The sequence below is a fragment of the Vombatus ursinus genome, unplaced genomic scaffold (genome assembly GCF_900497805.2).
Source record: "Vombatus ursinus unplaced genomic scaffold, bare-nosed wombat genome assembly UNPS02007344.1, whole genome shotgun sequence".
Taxonomy (NCBI): Eukaryota; Metazoa; Chordata; class Mammalia; order Diprotodontia; family Vombatidae; genus Vombatus; species Vombatus ursinus.
Genome location: NW_020947122.1, coordinates 6266712 through 6283941, shown reverse-complemented (window position 1 = coordinate 6283941; position 17230 = coordinate 6266712). Strand labels below are relative to the sequence as shown.

At 38.8% G+C, this 17230-nt stretch overlaps 1 protein-coding gene across 4 annotated transcripts in view; it reads right to left on the bottom strand.

Annotated features, from left to right (window-relative positions):
• Positions 1-16936, bottom strand: part of CEP57 (centrosomal protein 57) — a 60998-nt gene extending 44062 nt beyond the window's left edge. For 2 of the 4 annotated variants that reach the window (XM_027849411.1, XM_027849414.1), the window contains exons 1-2: positions 16197-16284; positions 7503-7659 (exon numbers count right to left, since the gene is read on the bottom strand). In XM_027849411.1, coding sequence (XP_027705212.1) covers positions 7503-7659; positions 16197-16229 — 190 coding nt within the window. In that variant the 5' untranslated portion in view covers positions 16230-16284. Of the gene's footprint in view, positions 1-7502; positions 7660-16196; positions 16285-16477; positions 16681-16854 lie in introns of those variants that run through there. The other 2 variants (XM_027849413.1, XM_027849412.1) reach the window with 2 other exon arrangements.
• Between the last annotated feature and the right edge of the window lie 294 nt (positions 16937-17230).

Sequence of the window (17230 nt, the reverse complement as noted above, 5' to 3'; positions counted from 1 at the left end):
AGAACCATCCTTTATATTAAAAAATAAAAAAGAGTGGAGCAGGAGGTTGGGAGGGAAGAAGCAGTTCATGTTGCATCATTATAATGACCAAGCTTGGCCCTGAAGAGATGAGAAAAATCTATTTCTCCTTTTTTCTTTGCAAAGGAAGGAAACTGAGTTTGAAATATCGAAACTATTGTCACACTTAGTTGATATATTATTTAGTTTTGTTGAACTAATTTTTTTCTTCCTCCTTCCCACCTCCTTCTATTACATGGGATAGAAGGGAAAGGGATATATTTGGAAATGAAGGCGACATAAACAAAAAGATATCAATGAAAATTTTTAAAGAAATTCCAGAGTATATAAAATTTCTTTGTATGATAAATGAAACACTAAAGGTCATCTAAGGCCAACCCTCTCATTTGGAGATTTCTACCCAGTTCTCCATTGCTCCATTTTCTGACAAAGAAATGGTTCTTCTCCTTGCTAAGGCAAAACCTTCCACTTAAAAACTTCAGTTTTCTACAGAAGCAGAAATATCTCCTTCAAACATCTCTCTCCTTCCCTAATATAACCTTCAAATTCTTCTTATTATATGTTTTGCTAACAGACATGCCCAGGTCTCCTCCATTCTTAAAATACCTTCACTTGACTTTCCTATCCTCTCAAGATACGATATTATATATAAAGAGACAGGAACAATAATATACAGTGTTGGTGGAGCTATGCAGGGATCCAACCATTTTGAGAAACAATTCAGAATTATACCAAGAAAGGGGAGTCTATATCCTTTGACTCAGATTCCACTAAGAGGAATATATTACAAGAATGTTAAAAACAGAAAGGATACCATATACAATGCCAAAAAAGTCACAGATACACTTTTTGTGGTACCAAATAAACAGAAACAAAGTAGGTGTCTATCAATCACGAAGTGGCTAAACAAATGGTGGTACATTAATATAATGAAACATCCTGTGCCATAAGAAACAATGAATTCAGTAAAATACATGAAGATGTATGATGAACTAATGAAAAATGAAGTTGAACCAGAAAAACAACATACACAATGACAACCATGTAAATAGAAAGAACAAAAATAAAATTAAAAAAAAAAAAGGAGAAACAAAAACAAAACTGATAACTATAATTTATATGTAATTCTAATGACCAAGGTTGGCCCTAAGGAAGAGATAAAGAAGGGGTGGAGCCAAGATGGCAGAGAGAACAGAAAAGCCAGGAAATTGCCTGAGCTCTCCCCAGTTTCCCTCGGAAACAACATTAAATCAAGCCTCTAAAAGAATTCTGGAGCAACAAAATCCACAAAAAGACAGAGAGAAACAATTTTCTAGCCCAATATAACTTAGAAGTACTTTAGGAAAGGTCTGTCTCACTTGGATAAAAAGGGAGCACAGCCCAGCACAGATGTGTCTGGGCAAACCAGCAGGAGGCTCTTAGCCACAGCACAGATCAGCAACTGAGGCCCTGTGGTTCTGGCTCATCAGGCCAGCTGTGAGGCCTCCAGCCTCCATCCAGCAGGCAAACTGCCAGCCCCATAACCCAGGGCACAACAAACAGGTGCAACTAGGCTGGACTATCCCAGCTCAGTGGGCAAGCTGCCAGCCCCAGAGGTCCAGGCACAGAAAGCCAGTGACCAGGCCCCTGGCTCCTAGTGCAAGAAGCTTGGGGACAGTGTCCCCTCTACCCCAGGAGCAGAGCTCAACTTTTAAAAATGAGCAAAACAGGGAGCAGCTCGGTGACGCAGTGGATAGAGCACTGGCCCTGGATTCAGGAGGACCTGAGTTCAAATCCGGCCTCAGACACATAACACTTATTAGCTGTGTGACCTTGGGCAAGTCACTTAACCCCATTGTCTAGCCAAAAAAGAAGAAAAAAAAAGCCCTGACTATAGAAAGCTACTATGGAGACAGAAAGATCAAAACACAAACCCAAAAGAGGACAACAATGTCAAAATGCCCACATGTGAACCTTCAAAAGAGAATATGAATTGGTCTCAAGCCCAAAAAGTCCTCTTGGAAGAGCTCAAAAAGGATTTTAGAAATCAAGAAAGAGAGGTAGGAAAAAACTAGGAAAAGAAATGAGAGTTATGCAAGAGAATTATGAAAAAAGAGTCAACAGCTTGGAAAAGAAAGCACAAAAACTGATTGTTTCAAAACAACTCCACAAGAAACAGAACTGGCCAAATGGAAAAGGAGGCACAAAAATTCAATGAAGAAAATAATTCCTTAGAAACTAGAATTGGGTAAATGGAAGCTAATGACTCTGTGAGACATCAAGAATCAGTCAAACAAACTCAAAAGAATGAAATAATAGAAGAAAATGTTTTTCCTCATTGGAAAAACAACTGACCTGGAAAATAGATCCAGGACAGATAATTTAAGAATTATTGGACTACCTGACAGCCATGATCAAAAAAAAAAAAAAAAAAAAAAAAGAGTTTGGACAGCATCTTTCAAGAAATTTTCAAGGAAAACTGTCCTCATATCCTAGAACCAGAGGGTAAAAGTCATTGAAAGAATTCACCAATCACCTCCTAACAGAGATCTCAAAATGAAAACTCCCAAGGAATATTGTAGCCAAATTCCAGAATGATCAGGTAAAGGAGAAACTACTGCAAGCAGCCAGAAAGAAACATTTCAAATATTAAGGAGCCATAGTCAGGATTACACAGGACTTAGTAGATTCTATGTTAAAGGTGTGGAGGCCTTGAAACATGATATTCTGGAAAACCAAAGAGTTTGGATTACAACCAAGAATCAACTACCCAGCAACACTGAGCAAAATCTTTCACGGGAAAAGATTGACATTCAATGAAATAGGGTGCTTTCCAACTCTCCTAAAGAAAAAACCAGAGCTGAATAGAAAATCTGATCTTCAAATAAAAGAGAAGCACAAAAAGGTAAATACGAAAGAAAAAAAAAACCCACCACCATGGGATTTAATAAGGTTAAATTGCTTACACCCCAACATGGCAAGATGATACTTGTTAAGTCTTAAGAACTGTATCTCTAGCATATCGATCAGATTGGCTAACATTACAGAAAAGGAAAATGAAAAATGCTAGAGAAGATGTGGGAAAACTGAGACACTAATGCATTGATGGTGGAGTTGTGAAGTGATATAACCATTCTGGAGAGCAATTTGAAACTATGCCCAAAGGGCTATAAAACTGTGTATACCCTTTGATCCAGTAATGTCACTAGGTCTGTATCCCAAAGAGATCATAAAAAAGGGAAAAGGACCTACATGTGCAAAAATACTTATAGCAGCTCTTTTTGTGGTGGCTAAGAATTGGAAATTGAGGGGATGCCTATCAACTGGGGAATAGCTGAACAAGCTGTGGTATCTCAGTGTAATGGAATGTTATTGTTCTATAAGAAATGATGAACAGGCAGATTTTAGAAAAACCTAGACAGACTTACACATGAACTGATGCTAAGTGAAGTAAGCAGAACCAGAAGAATATTGCATACAGTAACAGCGACATGTACAATGATTAACTTTGATAGACTTAGCTCTTCTCAGCAATGCAAGGATCTAAGACAACCCCAAAAGACTCATGATGGAAAATGCTATCCACTTCCAGAAAAAGAACTATGGAGTCTGAATGCAGACTCAAGCACAAAATTTTCATTTTTTCTGTTGTTTTTTTTCCTTTTCTTCTGTTTCTTCTTTCACAACATGACTAATGTGGAAATATGTTTACATGATTGCACATGCATAATCCATATCAGAGTGCTTGCTGTCTTGGGGAGGGAGCAATGGGAGGGAGGGAGAAAAAATATGCAACTCAAAATCTTATAAAAAATGAATGTTGAAAACTATCTTTACATGTAATTTGAAAAAAAATACTATTTACCCCCCAAAAATGTATATACATGTATGCATGTACTTCTTGTATATACTAACGTATGCATATACACGTTGACTCCCCAGAATAAATACAGCTAGGTATCAGTGGATAGAGCACCGGCCCTGAAGTCAGGAGGACCTGAGTTCAAATTTGACCTCACACCAAACACCTGACACTTACTAGCTGTGTGACCCTGGCCAAGTCACTTAACCCCAATTGCCTAAAAAAACCCTAAAACATAAAAAAAAAGATAAATACACTTTGAGAGGAGGAGGAAGAAGAGGAAGAAGAGAAGGAAGAGAAGGAGAAGAAGAAGAGACAAAGAATTCCACCTCCCTTCTTCTGTTGCAGGAACACTACAGATACTATCATTCAGCTAAAATGGTTTATTTTGCTCAAATTTTTTTTTCTTCTTTTTATTAAGGGATGGTTATCTAAGTAGGGGAAGAAGGATATATGTAGAATTGAAAGTGAAGTAAAAACAAAATATACCAATAAAAATTAAGCATTACAAAGACAATTTACCAACCAGAAGAAGAAAAAAAATGGAGTGGAATAAAAAATTGCAATTTTTAAACCTTTTTGTTTCAAAATGGAAATTGTGTTTTGGTCAATATGGCAGTATTAATCTTAGGCTGAAGGAAAAAAAAAACAAGAAAAGACAAGTGGAAATCAAACAGCTTTCAGTTTTTCCCCCTTCATATCCAACCTTCACATAAATGCCAAACTGCTATTGCTAAAACATTAATTTTACAATGCCATTTTCCAATGTAAAAATCTTTAATGGTTACCTTTTGCTTCTAGGATAAAATACAAAATCCTTAGTCCGGTACTTACAGCCTTCTAGAATATAACTCTCACTTACATTTCCAGTCTCATTTTACTTTCCTCCCCTTCATGCACTCTATATTCAAGCCCACCTGCTTTTCCTAGAATTAGCATTTCACTTCTGCCTCTGCCTTTGCCCAAGTGGCTGTCTGCGTTTAGAATGCATGGCCTCCTCACTTTCACCTCCTGAGATCTCAAGCTTCTTTCAGAACGCTGCTCCAGTGTCACCTCCTCTATATGGGGCCTGTCCTCATCCTATACTTCTCTTCCTCTTGAAATTAATTTGTACTTCCTTATCTGCATATATGTTGTTTCCCTCTCAGTAGAATGTACGCCTCTTGATGGCAAAAAACTGTTGCATTTTTCTCTTGGTATCCACAGCATCAAGCACAGTGCTTTGTATAGGCTAGATATTTAATAACAAATATGTATTGAACTCCTCCAATATCCACCCCTCTCTTCCAAATTTCCCCTCTTTCTTTTGAGGGCACTACCCTCTCCCCAGTCACACAGGTTCATAACCTCAAGTACAAAGTCATCCCCAACTCCTCATTCTCCCTCATTCCACACATCCAATCTTGTCATCTCTACCTCCCAAACACCTCTTGCATCAATCCTCTACTCACACAGGCTCTTTAAATACGTTATCTCATTATTCACCTCTTGCCTGTATTAACTTGACCTCTGCCTCAAGTGACTCCATTCTCTAATTCATAGACTTCCCTAAAAAAACCAAGTTACTTGTGGGTTCATAAAAAACTGAAGTAAAATCCATTTATACTACAGAGAAAAATGAAATTCGGGTTACCTCTCTAAATCTCAGATTCCTAACCTCTAAAATGAGGGTCATAGTTAAGTACTCTATGAGATTTAACAAAATATTGGTTGTTTCACCACAGAATGCAGGCTAGGTCCCTAGGTGAAAAGTAGGATGAGGCTCTAAGTGGGATTTGAGATGGTACAAAAGGAAAACAATGCTCATGATACACAAATTGTAGAGCTGGAGAGAGGTGTGGTATAAAATATGGCCAGAGGAAGCAAAACTTTCCATATAGCAGCCCAAGGAGGGAGAAGGTAAGGGAAGAGAATGGAAAATTCCAAGCACAAATGCAAGAATAGAGCAGAAGGTTGCTGGGTGGCCATTTATATAGGACGGACATATTTAAGTGTGGTGAAAACGAGTTAAGGACTGGCTATAACTAACTTCTGGTATGTTAAAAGAAAGACACTAAGCAGTTTGCATATTTCCACTAAGTATTGAACTATAGTTATATCCAGTAATATAGAATGCCTATGAATGAATAACTGAATGTTCTAAATAACTCAGAATTACCACATAGCATACTTAAATCAGCAGTTCAAAAATATTTATACTATACAGCACCTAAATCATATGAACATAATGAAGACACATAATACACTTTTTTCTTTTATAATTTAGAAGTTATTCAATAATCTTACAATGCCTCTGAATCATTAATATGATCAATTACAATTTTATAGAACTATAATTTAAATTCAGATTATTGAACTATCTGGTTGTTTGTATTCTGTATAAATACTACATATCTGGAGTTTTAAAATCCACATTAAAAAACTAGGTAAATCAGCATCTTAGTACTAAGCTAAACACTATGGGGAAATATAAAAGAAATAATAACTGACATTTTAAATTTGCAAAGCACTTAACACACATTACGTCATTTGAACTTTATTTAGACCCTGTTAAGTAGGTACTATGGGTATTCTTATCCCCCTTTTTACAGATGAGGAAACTGAGGCTCAAAGAGATGAAGTGACTTACCCATAATCACAAGGCTAGGTCAGAGGCAGGATTTGAAATCAGCTCTTTCTGATCTGAAGTCTGTCTCTAAAATCTTCCATAGTTACTTAAAATATAGAATTGAATGATTCTATTTCCCACTTAACAAAAGACATCCTCTTTAACAAAAATATTTGGCATTGGCTCCTTTAGTAGATTTAAAATAATATTCAACTCACAAAATTTACTCACCTTTTAAAACCACATCTATTTTATAAGTTTAATTTGCAGAAAGAGGGGTTAGGTTATACGTAAAGGGAGAATGGCCTTCAGTAAAGATGCTAAGATACTGACATATGGCACCAACTGACTCCTGAGAATCTCTGAACTTAAGATATTTGCTTAACATACTATGTGACCATGGGCAAGTCATATTATTTCTCTAGATCTCAGTTTTCTCATCTACACAATGAGAGAGTTGGATTGGGAAGTCTCTGAGGTCCCTTTCAGTTGTAGATCTATGATCCCAAGAATGAAAGAGAATAAATACACACCTATTGGTTTTGGATGACATAAATATGTTTTGGTGAGGGGTTAGAGTAGAATAACATCCTCAAGTCTACGCTAGATTTAAAATTATACAATTCTCTATTTGCCTGTTGGTTCCACAAACTTTCAAATGCAAGTGATTATATAAGCCAAAATGCTGCCCCACCTTTTCTTAAAAAAGTTGGAAGAAGGAGGCAGATAGGTGGCGCAGTGGATAGAGCACTGGCCCTGAAGTCAAGAGGATCTGAGTTCAAATCCGGCCTCAGACCACACACTTGACACTTACTAGCTGTGTGACCCTGGGCAAGTCACTTAACCCCAATTGCCTAAAAAGAGAAAAAGTTGGAAGAAAAGAGGGTTTGAAGGAAAATAGTTAATTCTTATGACTTCAAGGGAATTTCACCCCATTCCCATTAATTATTGTAAATGAATAGAAAAATATGACTCCCACACAATTTTAACTCCAATCTAACCTCAAATAAAATCAAAATTATTTGCCTACTTTACCTCTGCTATTGCTTTCTGGATAGGCACACGTTGGTTTTTGTGGAGAGCGTCGTATATCCGAATTAAGGAAAGGCTTATCAGGTGGATAGCCTACGTAAGAAGATGCAGACAGTCGAACCATGGCTGCAGTAGACAAAGGTGGTTCAGGTAGGATGTTCTGAAAAATGAAATAGAGTTTAGTTTAGTTAATGACAAATGATTAGTAAATACTTTTAATAGGCCTTGAAATAGCAATAATCTTAGTTTTGGTAACAGTAGAGTTCAAATTTGTGCTTCAATCTGCTGCCTCTGGATATAGTAGAAATAGTTCAGCATACCTATTTCCATTATAAAAGAAAACTAACCAAGAATTTCACGTCTACCTATATATACAACAAGCACTACAAAAGCAAAGAAAATTTAATTATTAGCATTTTTAGGTAAGCCCTAAACCATGTATAAATGCTAGTTAGGTTTGTTTGAACTATAGCTTATATATGCAATTTTTATAATCATAAAGTTATTTTTTAAAAGATCAAAAATATATTTTAAAAAAAGATTACAATAGTCAGCCCTTTGACAAGTGTCGGTTGTGTCTATGATACCCAAAACTACAAAATAATTTTAAGGAATAGTTCCTGCCTTCAAGGATCTTATAATCAATCTAGTTAGAAAAGTCATTAAGGTATACTTGGATAACATTAAAGTTTGTTGATATCTCATTGTAAATTCCAAATCTTCTTAAAGAAACACTAAAAACCATACATAGCAACCCCACTTTTACTAATCTTCAATTTCTAGTCTACTTGCTACTTTTCTACTGCTTACAAACATTTCTATGTCTTCTCAAACTCAAAAAACCTTCAATTGATTTGTCCATCCCCACTAGCTACTGTGCTATTTCTCTTCCCTTTTTGTAGTTAAACGACCTGAGAAGGCCATCTACAATAGGTACCTTCAATTCCTTTTCTCTCTCTTCTTAACTCTCTGTAGTCTGCCTTCCAACCTCATCATTCAAATGAAACTTTTCTCTCCTTCTCCCATTTCCCAAGCCCCAAATCAAATGGCCTTTTCTCAATCCTTTTCCTTGACTTTTCTGCAGCCTCTGACATTGCTGATTACCCTATTCTCTTTGATACTTTCTTTTTTCTAGGTTTTCCTGACCTGGTTCTCCTCCTATTTGTCTAATCACTCCTTTTCAGTCTCCTCTGCTGGATCGTCATTTGGGTTGTACCCCAATCATGGATGTTCTCCAAGAATATGTCTGGAGCCTTCTATATTGCTTGTGATCTCATCAGCTTTGCTGGATTCAATTATAATCACCATGCAAAAGATTGTGAGGTCAATTTATCCAGCCCTAGCTCTCTCCTGACTTCCAGTCTTGCATGCACACTTCCAACTCAACATGTCCAAAAATGAACTTATCTTCTCCCCCAAAAACTACCTTCTTTCTAATTTCCTTATTACTGTTGAGGGTACCAGACTTACAATTTAGCTGTCATCTTCTACTCCTCACTCCGACCCCTCATATCTAATCTTATCTTTGTATAGGCAAACAAAACATGCCCGCCTTGGTCAATCCCAAAATAAACAGGCAAATGGCTAAATAAATGAATAAATGTCTCATTCTACACTCTGAATCTTTCACTCTTTATCAGAAAGTAGCTGTTTCATTATTAGTCCTCCAGGATTGTGTTTTAGGTGATCAGAGTTCCTAATTCTTTCAAAGTTCTGTCTTTACTGTATTACTATTATTGCATAAATTGTGCTCCTTCTTCTGTTCACTTCACTGTGCATCAGTTCATACATGTCTCCCCAGGTCTGTCTGAAACCATGCCCTCCATAATTTCTCACAGCATCAGCATTCCATCACATTTGTATACTATAACTTTGTCAATCATTACCCAATTTATGTCCCATTCTTTGCTACTTCAAAAAGAGCTATATTTTTGTACATTCTTAAAGTTTGTTTTGCTTAGGACTAATCCCTCCCTCTAATTTCCCCTACTTTTTCTCCCCACATTCTCTGTTTCTCCATTGAGTAAAATGTATCCAATGTATGCAGGTATACTTCTCTCTTTTGACCAGTTCAGATAAGAGTCAGGTTCAAGTATCAGCAGCTTCTCCTCAACCCCTTCTCCTTGTTTGTATAGATGTCTACTTGTATACTCTGATTATAACTTCCTTTCCCCTCTCCATCCTTCTGAGTGTATTTCTCTTCCCTTCTCTTTTCATTCTTAAGATCATCAAGACATAACAGAATATTCCAAGGCCCAGCCTAATTAGACTCCTTCTATGAACTCCAATGATGACAGGGCTCAAAGGGATCATATGTATCATCTTCTCATATTACGGAATGTAAGAAGTTTATCCTTGTTTAATCACTTATGATCGTTCATTTCTATGTACCCCCCCCTTTTTTTGTTTCTCTCAACTCCTATGTTCAAACTCCAAAGTTTCTACACAGCTCTGGTCTCTCAACAGCAACGCTTGAAGTCTTCTGTTTCATTAAAATCCATCCCTACCCACCCCCCCATAACATTATACTTTTGCTGGGTAAGTTATTTTTGGTTATAAGCTTATATCCTATGCTTTCTGGAATAATGTATTCCAAGTTCTCTGATACTTTTATATTGCTGGTTGGTAAATAATGTGTAACTGAATTCTTTCTTTCTGGTTGCTTAGAACATCTTTGACCTGCAAGCTCTGGATTTTGATACGATGTTCCTGAGAGTTTTCATCTGGGGATTTCTTTCAGGAAGTGATCAGTGGATCCTTTCTATCCACTTTGCCTTCTGATTTTAAGAGTTCTAGGTAACTTTTTTTTTTAAAATTTCTTGAAATATGATGTCTAGGCTCTTTTTATGGTCTTTGTATTTAGCTAGTTCAATGAGTCTTAATTTTTTTTCCTCAATGTTTTCCAGATTAGTAGTTTTTGATATGATGACACCTACATTTTCTTTTATGTTTTCATTCTTTTGACTTTGTTTTAAAGTTTGTCTCATGGAGCTATTGGCTTTTATTTGGTCTATTCTAATTTTCCAGGAGCTTGTTGCTTGGACAAGGTTTTGTACCTCTTTGTGCCAAACTGTTAATTATCCTTGCAATTCTTTCTCCATAGTTCTTACTTCTTTTTCTATTTTTTCTCCTCTAGGACTCTAATTTTTTTGATAAAAACATCTTAAAACTTTTTTTTAAAACCACTGCTTCATCTTTTCAAGGAATTCTAGTTGAGTTTGAGCTCAAATCATGTTTTTCTTTGAGGCTTTGTTTGTAAATGTTTTAGTCATTTTCTTCTGGATTTGGGTCTTCTAGATATGGATCCTTGTGACCACAACTTTTTTGGGTGGGATTCTTGTTTTGCGTGAGAGAACAGAAAAGCAGTGGAGGGAGCTCCCAGAGAGAACAAAAAATATATTTAAGAGAAATGAGGCAGAGAGAAATAGGATAAAAGGTCATATTGGGAATTTCAGGGTTCAGGGTCATGAACAGTTAAAAGTAAAATCATCCTTCTGGGAGTTATAATCGATAAATTAAGACAGCAGGGTGTTCAGTCTCTTTCAGCATTTCCTCCAAATCTATTTATACCTAGTCACTAGATTAATTTTAGAATCACATATTTGGAGCTTCAAGAGACCTTAAAGGTAATTTATTCAACTCCCTTTATTTTACATATAAGAAAATTAAGGCCCCTGAAACTGCATTTTAATTGCTTTAATACTTTGTTCAAAAATCTTCTATTGCTTTTTACTACAGGGTTTGAATTTCAGAGGCCATTTTATCCAACCTGTAACTTAATAAGAATCCTTCTACAATAAATCCCCAAAGGGGTCCATCTATATTTGCTTGAAGACCTCTAGTGAAGGCATGGTCCATTCTACCTTTTTTTTGGTAGTTCTATTTATTAAGAAATTTTCCTTTACTACCAGCAGTTTCAACCCTTGTTCCTAATTCTGTACTCTGGCAAATCTAATTTCCTTTCCCCATAATGTCCCTTCAAAGAACTAGCATTTATGGTGCTTTAACTTCTGCAAAATGTTTTATGAATATTATCTCATTTTATCCTCACACAACCCTGAAAGGTAGGCACTATTATTATCCCATTTGGCAGATGAGGAAACTGAGGCATAGAAAGGTTGGCTGATTTGCCCAGGATCATATAGCTGGTAAGTGTCTGAGGGCTGGATTAATCTCATGTCCAGGTCCATCACTATCCACTGCACCACCTAGCCATCTTAAATACTTGAAGACAGCTATCGTGTCATCTAAGTCTTCTATTCTCCTAGTTAAACTTCCCCAGTTCCTTCAAATGATTGCCCTACAACATGATTTTGAAACTTTTAACCATCCTGGTTGTTCTCTCCTGGATGCTCTGAAATTAGTCAATGTACTTCCTAAAATAAGGTACCCAGAACTAAACACAAAAATACTTAGCCATTATTAAAACGTATTAGAGCTTTTTCTTTGACTGTTATATCATATTATTGAATTATCTGAGTTTGTGGTCCACTAAAACCCTCAGCTCTACTAGTGTATTTGTGAAGTTGGTTTTTTGGACTCAGGGCTAAGGTTTTATTTTTAAGTCTATGTATTCCATTTAAGTGTATTAGCTTTGGACCAATGTTCTACCATTTGGCTCCTGACTGTCTCATTCAATTTGTTAGCTATTGTTCTTAGCTTTGTTTATCACCTACACATGCCATCAACAACCATAAGCTGTTCCAAAGCACTGATAAGTGTTAAATAGCATATGGCCAAACACAAGTCCTGGGGCCACTCCTCTGCAAACTCCCAAGCTGACAGTGAAGCATCAACGATTTCCCTTCATGTCCAGCCAGTCAATCAATCCTGAATTCACTTAACTGTGCTACTAGGATTATAGAATTTGAGCTGGAAGGGACCTCAGAGGCAATGTTGTACAACTCCCTTCATTTTACAGATAAAGAAACTGATCTAGCTCACGTCTCCATCTTGTCCACAAAAATTGCATTAGTTATGGTCATTTACTTTGCTAAAATATAGATAAACTCTACAGCATTCCATTTTCCTATTAGTCTAATAAGTCTGCAAAAAAAGACATTGAGTTAGTCTAACACAACCAGATTTTTAAAGAAACAGTCCCTTTTTTTGGTCTTTATATCCCTAGCATTTAACAGACTCCCAGAATGGATTTAAATGCTAACCGACTGATTGATTGATTCAAACACTAAGTCTTCTCTTAATTTGTCCTGAGAGGAAAACTAGTATCATTCTGGTACTTTGCCTTAATGAATCTCATGTCAGCTGAACTAATTCCCATTGGAGTATAGGTTTACTTTATTCAGTTAAAGACAAGGGACCTATTATTATGAACAGTCCTAGCTATCCAATTTAGCACTCATATACAAACTTTCTTAAATTGGTCTCAAATTGTTTCATGTACATAAATTTTGTTTTCATAACTAGATTGTAAGCTTCTAGTTTGCATGGAAGAATGCATCTCTATGTATCTCTACAAAAATGTATCTCTAATCATTCAAAAAATTATATGGCCAAACCATATACATAGGAAAAAACAAGTTGATGAAAGATAACTATTATTCTGTGATATGCTATTGGATGTATATTTGACAAAGGTGGTCCATTATTACAGATATTTTGGGTAGATGCTATAGATGGACACTAAATTGGGCCCAAGTTTGATTAGGATGAAGACAGCATACCAGATTGCATCTGGAAAATTGGACAATGCTCTTAATGTTTCTAAATGTATCCCTGTAACAAAGGGCCAGGACTGGTTTTAAGTGTTTCCATGGTGTCTCTACAATGTCAAAAGAATTCAAGGAAAGCCCTCAGTATGTGTGTGGATCCCCTCTGTGGAGGTTTCACAGGAGGACAAGAATGATACAAGATGAGACGGCCTGAGGGGCCACAATCTATACCTCTGAAGGGAATATAAACATTAGTGAGCTCAACAACCTACTAAAATTATTTCCTGTAGTACTGGGTACACAGTAGGAACTCAATTATTCACTCACTCCTTCAACAAATATTTGATTACAGAGCTCTGTCCTGAGCCCTCTTATCTTCTCCCTCTGTGCTATTTTACTGGTAATCTCTTCAGCTTCCACAAATTTAATTATCACCTTTATGGTGATATTATGATCTTTATGGTGATCATTCTTATATCTACTGATTCAGCTCTAACCTCTCTACTGGTTTCCAGCCTCACACCTCCAACTTCCTATTGGACATCTCAGAACTAGATTCCCACAAACACACAAACTCAATAGATCTAAATCTGAACTCATTTTCCCCCCTAAACCTTTTCCTATTTCTAACAGGTATCATCCTTGACTTCTCACTCTCTCTCATTCCCTGCAGCCAATCTGTTGCCAAGGCCTGTTGATTTTATTTCTCTCTTTTACGTCTTTTCTCTTTTCTGCACCACTCTGGTGCAGGCCCTCATCACTAAGGCCTATATTTTTATATAGCCTGCTGGTTGGTCTTTCGCCTTAAAACAAGTAGGAGAAGTCAGATGGAACCGAGTTCATTCTGTACTCAGTTGCCAAAATGATCTTAACCCCCAGCTCTGATCATGTCACCATTCCTACTCAATAAATTCCAGTAGTTCATTATCACTTCCAAGATCAAATATAAAATCCTGTTTGGCATTCAAAGCCTTAATAAAAAAGGCGGAGGGGGCCTCAACCTCCCCTCCCCACTGTGTTCCAATGACACTGGTCTCTTTGCTATTCCTCACATAAAACACAAAAATCTTCTGATTCCAGGTATTTTCATTTGGTGTCCTCAATGCCCAGAATTCTCTCAAGTTCCAGTCAAAATCTCACCTTTACAGGAAGTCTTTCCCAATCCCCCCTTAATTCTAGTGCTTTCCCTCTTTGATTATCTGCAATCCTGTATATGCCTAGTTAGTATATTTGCATACTGTCTCTCCTATTAGACTATATTTAGCCCTTGAGGGCTGGGAATGTCTTTAGGCCTTTTGTGGCACAGTAGATACAGCACTGAGGCTGGAGTGAGGAAACTCCAAATCAAATCTGGCCTCTGACACTTACTAGCCATGTGACCCCTGGCAAGTCAACGAAACCTGTTTGCCTCAGTTTCCTCATCTGTAAAATGGGAATAACAGTACCCGAGCAAATGAGATAATTGTAAAATGCTTAGTCACAACACCTGGCATATAGTGTTACATAAATGTTATTATTATTATTCTCAACACTTAACACAATGCCTGGAACCTAGCAGATGCTAAATGAATTGTTTGCTGACTGTATAAAGCATGATGGGAGATGAAAAGCTTATAAGACAGGGTCCCCTTACTTCCACAAGTTTGCATTTGGTAGGGGAGGTCAGACATACCTAAATATGACAGTCATATAGCTACTGAACGATGGAGGCTAATCAGGAAAGGTTTCATTAAAGTAGAGATTTCAATTAGGCCATGAAGGGTAATTAGGATTTTGGTGGAGAAAAGAGGAAGGGCATGGGCAAAAGTGGGAAGCTATAGGAGTTTATTGGGGAGATGGATGTGAACAGATTTGCATTTTAGGAAAATCACTTTAGTGGCTAAATGGAGGATGGACTAGAGCGGGGAAAGACTTGAGGCAGGCAGACCCACCCTGCAGGGTATTACAATAATCCAGGAATGAGGAGGATCTGGTGGCAGTGTCAGAGGAGAGAAATGGGCATATTTGAGATAAGTCGCAAAAGTGAAACTGACAGTGGTTTTCCAGCCTTTGTTAGAAGATCTCTAGTGAGACTGCACCAACTTTGGGAACTTTTGGGAACTCTGCTTTAGCAAAGTTGAATGACCCTTCCACATGACAACTATTTATTTACTATGTCATAGGATCATAGAGCAGGGGTTTCAGAAGCCAAGACCTGCATTTGACAAATGAGGAAACAGGTCCAGAGACATATAGTGAATTGCTCGGTGTCACAGAAGTAGTGAATAAATGGCAGAGCCAGGATTGAAGTTCAGCTCCTCTAATTCCAAATCCAGGGCTCTTTCCACTGCACCCAACCTAATTCTTCTTTCCCATTCAACTAGAGTCCTTCTAAATACTATGCAAAACTGAAACCACATGTGACTTTACCATTTTAAAATACAATCACCTCCCTCATTATGGATGCTATTAATGAGACTATTAGATTCTCTAATTTTCTTGCTAACCATGATACACTTCCCTCAGCTAGAGTTTGGAGTCCAATAAAAATCCCAAATCTTTTCTCAGTCATACTGGTGTCCAGATATACCTCCCCCCTTTTTACACTTGTGAAATAGATTTTTTTTTAAAGTCCAAGCGTCAGATCCTATACTCATCCCTACTGAGCATCCCATTAAATTCGGCCATCCTGACCAATATTGCCGCCCGTCCAGGTCTTCTTGCACTGTAGGACGCAGCAATCCTGGCGGCTGCAGGGCCCAGCGCCCTGCGTGTCAACAGCTGCGCCCGGGGGTGGGGGCGAGGGGAAGACCCCCGGCGGGCCAGGGGGCACAGATCACCTCCACCTCCGGGGCCGGGTTCAACCCAGGGAACCTGGAAGCGAGAGACGCTGTGAAAGGGCAGGGAGAGGGGAGGAAAGAGCTGGGGGAACTCGGGAAGCGGGTGTGGCTCCCCAGGAATCCGACAGGGCCCAGGCAGGGGGCGTCAGAGCCGCAACGGGCCCAGGAACGTCCCTGACCCCGTTCGAACGCAAACAGTCCCTTACCGCGAATCGAGAATAACCTGCCGACGCCGCCATCTTCCCGCCTGCCAGCAGGCTCCTCCTACTGTGGACGGCCGCAATTCACCAGCCCCGCCCCACGGCTCCTGCCCCGCCTACAAGGGGACGACCCACCCCCTTGCCCGGTGGAGCGTGGGCCACCACCGAGCCTGCGGCGGGCTGAGAGCGGAGGGGGCAGTGGGGGACTGCGACAAGTTGGGAAGCCAGAGATTTACCACCCCCTCCCACTCGCGCGCCACCCTACGCACATCGAAAGGACAACAAACCTGGACAGGCGTCACAAATAACCAATCAAAGAAGAGGACATGGTCCGGGAATGGTGGGAGGGAGAGAACCCGCCCTTTCCCCAAGATGACGCCACAAGGTGTAGGATTGAAAGCGAAGAGGGCCAATAACAAAACAGGATAATTCCAAAGGAGACGCAAGGAAGGGGCAGGGCTGGTTTGAAGAGGGCAATGGGGGCAAAGGAAACTTTTCCGAGTATTAGTTTGGGTTGGTGTCTTAAAATGAACATAAAAAATCGATAAACCAAACTGACGTAGAAGGCCTCGGGGGTACAAAATATCCAGATTGCCTCCTTTGCTCAAGTTCAGAGATGAGACTGACAATGGCTTGGGGGTAGTTCTTACATGGACGTGCTTACCAAAGTACGACCAATAACGAGGGAGTATAGAAGGCGCTCAAATTACTCGGTCCAATTGGAGTCAAGAAACACCGAGTCAGAAGAGCAGGAGGGAAAAATCTTTGGTGGGCATTTACCCAATTGGATCGGAGAGTCCTCCCCCAAACGCCGGATTGGCCACTAGCGAGCAGAACGACACGGGCCTCAGTGCAGGGGAAAGGTTTTTAAGTGCGTTTCGCGCGCGGACGGCAGCGAGCTGCTATTGGTTAGTGACCTTCTTCCTTTGTGGGGGCTCTCTGCGTATCCGGGGTGAGGATGGGAGTGGCGCCTGAGTGACGTGAAGGCGGCGACAGCCAATCCGAATGAGAACAGAGAGAAGGAGAAGGAAGCGGATCTG